The following is a 6,189-nucleotide window of genomic DNA, read 5'->3' as shown; positions in this document are numbered from 1 at the left end:
GAAGTATTCAGGAGGAGATGCTCTACAGCAGTGTCCAAGCTGGCCACTTTAGGACTTGTGGACTTCCACTCCCATAATTCCCTAGCCAACTTTAGGACTTGTGGACTTCAACTCCCATAATTCCACAGCCATCTTAAAGACTTGTAGACTTCAACTCCCATAATTCCACAGCCATCTTGAAGATTTGTGGACTTCAACTCCCATAATTCCACAGCCAACTTTAGGACTTGTAGACTACAACTCCCATAACTCCACAGCCATCTTGAAGACTTGTGGACTTCAACTCCCAGAATTCCACAGCCAACTTTAGGACTTGTAGACTACAACTCCCATAACTCCACAGCCATCTGGAAGACTTGTGGACTTCAACTCCCATAATTCCACAGCCATCTGGAAGACTTCAACTCCCATAATTCCACAGCCATCTGGAAGACTTCAACTCCCATAATTCCACAGCCATCTGGAAGACTTGTGGACTTCAACTGTGGACTTCAACTCCCAAAATGCCACAGCCAGCTGTGAGGACTGGGGGATTCTGGGCGTTGAAGTCCACAAGTCTCAAAGTGGCCAGGCTTGGACACCTTTGCTCTGCAAGCAATCTTTGGTCTGGCAGTGTCAGGGAGATGGGGTGGGGGAGGCGCCTGTTTCTCCTGTGTCAGAAATGGGGAGGGGGCTTCCTTTGGTCTAGAAAAGAGTCCAGTGCAAATGCGGGAGAGGGGGGCTGTTCAGGGGCGCTCCGTCACGCGCAGCATTTGGTCCGTTTCTTCTTCTCCGTCATGTACAGGTCTCGCTCGTCCCCATGAATGCCTGGAAAGGGAGCAGAGTTGTAGGTTGGCATCCTGCAGCCCACCTGCCCCCCCCCTTTGCCTTAGAGCAGGGGTCTTCCAACTTGGCCCTTTGATGACTTGTGGACTTCAACTCCCAGAATTCCTCAGCCAGGCACGCGTGCCTGGCTGAGGAATTCTGGGAGTTGAAGTCCACAAGTCATCAAAGGGCCAAGTTGGAAGACCGCTGCTTGTGGACTTCAACTCCCAGAATTCCTCAGCCAGCGTGCCTGGCTGAGGAATTCTGGGAGTTGAAGTCCACAAGTCATCAAAGGGCCAAGTTGGAAGACCCCTGCTTGTGGATTTCAACTCCCAGAATTCCTCAGCCAGCGTGCCTGGCTGAGGAATTCTGGGAGTTGAAGTCCACAAGTCATCAAAGGGCCGAGTTTGAAGACCCCTGCCCTAGAGACTGTGGGAGGAGGACACAGCCAGGCGAGGATCCAGGGGGTTCTCCAGTGGGCTGGCAGAGAGGTCCACCCCATAACATCCCAGGGGTCTTTCATTCTTTAAAGAGCTCCCGCCCAAATGCACAGCTCCCCCTCCCGTTTCTCCCCACACAAGCACCTTGCAAGGTAGGCCAAGAGAGAGGGACCGACCTACAACCCCTCACCGGGCTGCCGAGACCCAGGGGGAATTGAATTAGGGTCTCCCTGGTGCCATCCAATCTGACCTGCCTCTCTTTCCTGTCCCAGCAGCCCCTCCCCTCCCATGATAGCATCACAGGTCGATGCCAGCTTGTCTGTCTGGTGTTCGCAGAGTGAGGGGGGAGACCCTTTAAAAGCAGAGGTTGACTGGGGGTGTCTCCCTTATGGGGGAAAAAACATTGTTCTGTGCTATGGGGAGGGGACCCGGCTTATGGAAATGGGGAGGGGGCTTTTGCTGTCTGTAGACCGGGGGCTGGGTTTGAAGCCATCTCAATTCTAGCCAGGTCTGGGCTGCCCAATTCCACATCACCACCAGAAGGCAGTAAATAATAATAATAATAATAATAATAATAATAATAATAATAATAATAATAATAATANAGAGAGAGAGAGAGAGAGAGAGAGAGAGAGAGAGAGAGAGAGAGAGAGAGAGAGAGATGATAGCAGGACTGCCAAAAGGGATTTGCACCCAGGATAATGCTGGGCCCCTCCCTGCCGACCCCCAGAGGGACAGAGGGTCCCCACGAGCTGCAGACACAGATGTGGGAAGCAGATGTGGCTTACCTGTGAGTGAGGAGACGGCCCAGTATTCAGCCTGCATCTCCTTTGCCACCTTCTGGGCGTCCCGCTCTATAAGGTTGTACTGCGCGGGTGTCTGTGGAGAAAGAGGAAGGCTCAGGGGGGCAGCAGGGGGCACCTGGTGGGGAGGGGGTGTGAAACATGGGAGCAGATCACACAGGTAACCGACACCTGGGTCAGGGCTGGGCAAGGATGGCGATTTGGCGACCCGTGGACTTCAACTCCCAGAATTCTTGGCAATTTGATGATCTGTGGACTTCAACTCCCAGAATTCCTGGCAACTTGACGACCTGTGGACTTCAACTCCCAGAATTCTGGGACTTGAAGTCCACAGATCGTCAAGTTACCATCGTGGCCCACCCCTGACCTGGTCCTGCTGCAGTGCCCGTCCTCTTGGGGGCTTTGGTGCCCTCCACCCATGTGGACTTCACTTCCCAGAATTCCTGTCTGGCTAGGAATTCTGGGCGCCGGAAGACACATGTGAAAAATCCCTAGATTAGGAAATGCTGGTCCTGTAAAGCAGCCTAAATAAGTGTCACAAAACTCCACGTCTGTTCCTTGACATCCCTTGGCTTAACATATTTATTTATTTATTTATTTATTTATTTTATTTAATTATTTTATTTATTCAATTTTTATCCCGCCCTTCTCCTTACGGACTCAGGGCGGCTGACAGCCTTATAAAACAGATACAACAATAAATACCCAATTTAAAACCTAATTAAAAAGAAATATTTACTATGGCCAATATAATTAAAATTTCTCTTAAAACCCCAGTAAAAATTCCCCTAGGCCAATCCCGCTTGTTGGAAAAGCCATGTCTTTAGGGCGCGGCGGAAGGAGGGGAGATCCAGGATCACCCGGATCTCTGGGGGTAGTTCGTTCCAGAGGGTGGGGGCTCCCACCGAGAAGGCCCTCCCCCTGGGGGTCGCCAGCCGGCACTGTCTGGCTGACGGCACCCTGAGGAGACCCACCCTGTGGGAGCGTACCGGCCAATGGGAGGTAATCTGCGGCAGAAGGCGGTCTCGGAGATATCCAGGTCCGATGCCATGGAGCGCTTTAAAGATGAGAACCAACACCTTGAAGCGCACCCGGAAGGCCACCGGCAGCCAATGCAGCTCGCGCAGCAGCGGTGTCACGTGGGAGCGCCGAGTCCCTCCCAACACCGCCCGCGCGGCCGCATTCTGGACCAGTTGGAGCCTCCGGGTGCTCCTCAAGGGGAGCCCCATGTAGAGAGCATTACAGTAGTCCAGGCGGGAGGTGACGAGGGCATGGGTGACTGTGCGCAAGGCGTCCCGGTCCAGAAAAGGCCGCAACTGGTGGATCAGGCGTACCTGATAAAACGCCCCCCTGGTCACGGCCGACAACTGGTCTTCCAGNAATAATAATAATAATAATAATAATAATAATAATAATAATAATAATAATAATAATAGTAGTAGTAGTAGTAGTAGTAGTAGTAGTAGTAATAGTAATAGTAATAGTAATAATAATAATAAAGTTGGAAGGGACTTTGGAGGTCATCTAGTCCAACCCCCTGCTCAGGCAGGAAACCCTAGACCATTTCAGACAAGTGGCTGTCCAGTCTCTTCTTAAAGACTTCCAGTGTTGGAGCATTCACCGCTTCTGGAGGCAGATTGTTCCACCAGTTAACTGTTCTAACTGTCAGGAAGTTACTCCTTAGTTCTAGGTTGCTTCTCTCCTTGATCAGTTTCCATCCGTTGCTTCTGGTCCTGCCTTCAGGGGCTTTGGAGAACAGCTTGACTCCCTCTTCTTTGGGGCAGCCCCTGAGATATAGGAAGACTGCTATCCTGTCCCCCCTCGTCCTTCTCTTCGTTAAACTAGACATTCCCAATTCCATCAACCGTTCCTTATATGTTTTACCCTCCAGTCCCCTAATCATCTTTGTTGCTCTTCTCTGCACTCTTTCTAGAGTCTCAAAATCTATTTTACATCGCGGTGACCAAAAATGGATGCCGTATTCCAAGTGTGGCCTTACCAAGGCCTTGTAAAGTGGTATTAACACTTCACGTGATCTTGATTCTATCCCTCTGTTAATGCAGCCTAGCACTGTGTTGGCCTTTTTGGCAGCTGCAGCACACGGCTGGCTCCTATTTAAATGATTGTCCACTAGGACTCCGAGTTCCCTCTCACAGTTACTACTATTGAAAGAGCCACTGAAAACTCCCTCTGGGGCTGATATGGACATTTACCTTCAGGTCTGGGGGCCCCCTTGGCCCTTCATCTGCACCCCCCATGACAGTTTAAGTTAACTCCAGTTGGGAGTCTGTTCAACTATCTTGCTAAAATGCTTTGCACCACCCTGTGACTGTTGGTTATCTCAGCTCTCGGGAGGGGGGGATAGAACAGGGTTTGTTTTTTTAATATTAAGTTTCCAGTCCTTATGAGGATACCAATGGCCACATGGGTAGGTCAAGAGGCCGAGAATGTTTGCAGGATGATTGGGGCTGAGCACCCATTCAGAGAGGAGACTGAAAAGGCAGTGGGACAGAATTTCCCGGCGGTGAGGACAATCAACCAATGGAACAGAAGATGTTGAGGGAGCTTCATCCCTGGACGCTTTTAAGAAAAGACTGGACTGCCACCTGTCAGAAATGGTGTAGGATCTCCTGCTTAGGCGGGGGTGGGTTGGACTAGATGACCTTACAAGGTCCCTTCCGACTCTGTTATTCTGATTCTGAATCTCAAACCCAAGTATGGTTTAAAAAAAAGGGTGAGATGGAGGTGCAGTTGAAGTTCCAGATTATTTATTAAATTTATATGCCGCCCATCTCCCCAATGAAACAACCCCAGGCGGTTTTACACAAAGATTAAAAAAAAATAAATACCAAATTTATGTGCACGGACATATAAAAATCACGGGGGAAACTGCCATTGCACCATCCTAGCTGCCATTCTAGACCTTTTCTTGCCCACAGTCTTGTTTACAAGCCCCCAACCCGGGACCCTCCGGTCTCCCCCAGCCCAGGGCCACTTACGCACGACGTCCCCAATCCGGCGCGCGTTGCTCTTCTCCAGCTCGGCCAGCACGCTCCGTTCGAAGGTGAGCGCGGCCAGACGGAAGAAAAACTCCCGGATGTTCTCGCCTGGGTGGAAGATGGAGAGGTGGTGGGGGGGGATCAGGGCGGGCAGCTCAGCCTTGGCTGGGCAGAGGCAGACCGCCCACCCGGGGTGGGGGGAGATGGGGAGAGTCAGGGCCTCTGGTCAAGATGGGGGGGGAGAGAAGGGCAGGGAGAGAGAAAGAGGATGATGGATAGGTAGATGGACAGACAGATATGAGAGAAAGGATAGATGAAAGAGAGACAGATGATAGATCAGTGATGGCGAACCTTTTAGAGACCCAGTGCCCAAACTGCAACCCAAAACCCACTTGTTTATCGCCGGGTGCCAGGTGGGCATGGCCCATTGGGTGGGCGTGGCTGTGGTGGTCATGGCAGACTGGGTGGGTGTGGCCAAGGTGGGCGTGATCACCTCAATGTTGCTCGTGGGGAGGGACACCTGTGGGGGCCGGGCAGGGTTGGGGGAGATCCAGGGGGTCTCTGGCAGGTGGGGCGGTGGGCAGGAGGCTCATCCTGCGGGGTGAGGCGAGGCAAGGCGAGGCAGGGTGGGGGTGCCATTGTCACAGGGCAAGGTGAGGCAGGGGCCGGGGCGGCTGCTGCCTGACACCATCGGCCCCTGCACACAGAGGCCAGCGAGCACATGGGTGCTAGGATGCATCCGGCCATTTGGGACCTTGGTGAGTTAGCGGGCGGCTGGTTGAAGAGGGACGGTTGCCATCTCCGGGGCATGGCGCACGTGCCCACAGAGAGGGCTCTGACTGCCACCTCTGGCACGCGTGCCATAGGTTCGCCACCACTGTGATAGGTGGATAACTAGACAGGTAAGTATGCAGGAATGTAAGAGAGAGAGAGAGAGAGAGAGAGAGAGAGAGACAGACAGACAGACAGACAGACAGACAGACAGACAGACAGACAGACAGACAGACAGACATGATAGGTGGATAGCTAGACAGGTAAGTATGCAGGAATATTGGAGAGAGGGAGAGAGAGAGAGAGAGAGAGAGGAGAGAAGGAGAGAGAGAGAGAGAGAGAGAGAGAGAGAGAGAGAGAGAGAGAGAGAGA

The 6,189-nt window shown here is 52.2% G+C and overlaps 1 protein-coding gene across 1 annotated transcript in view; it reads right to left on the bottom strand.

Annotated features, from left to right (window-relative positions):
- Positions 1-682: 682 nt before the first annotated feature.
- The window catches only part of LOC107298096 (ras-related protein Rab-34-like), a 13,026-nt gene continuing 7,519 nt past the window's right edge, over positions 683-6,189 (bottom strand). The window contains exons 7-8 of the mRNA XM_029286452.1: positions 5,047-5,154; positions 683-807 (exon numbers count right to left, since the gene is read on the bottom strand). Of these exons, the coding sequence (XP_029142285.1) occupies positions 740-807; positions 5,047-5,154 (176 nt within the window). The 3' untranslated portion in view covers positions 683-739. The remainder of the gene's footprint in view (positions 808-5,046; positions 5,155-6,189) is intronic.

The sequence above is a fragment of the Protobothrops mucrosquamatus genome, unplaced genomic scaffold (assembly GCF_001527695.2).
Source record: "Protobothrops mucrosquamatus isolate PMUCROS unplaced genomic scaffold, P.Mucros_1.0 scaffold3712, whole genome shotgun sequence".
NCBI classification, from domain to species: Eukaryota; Metazoa; Chordata; class Lepidosauria; order Squamata; family Viperidae; genus Protobothrops; species Protobothrops mucrosquamatus.
This window is presented reverse-complemented; position numbering and strand designations above follow the sequence as displayed.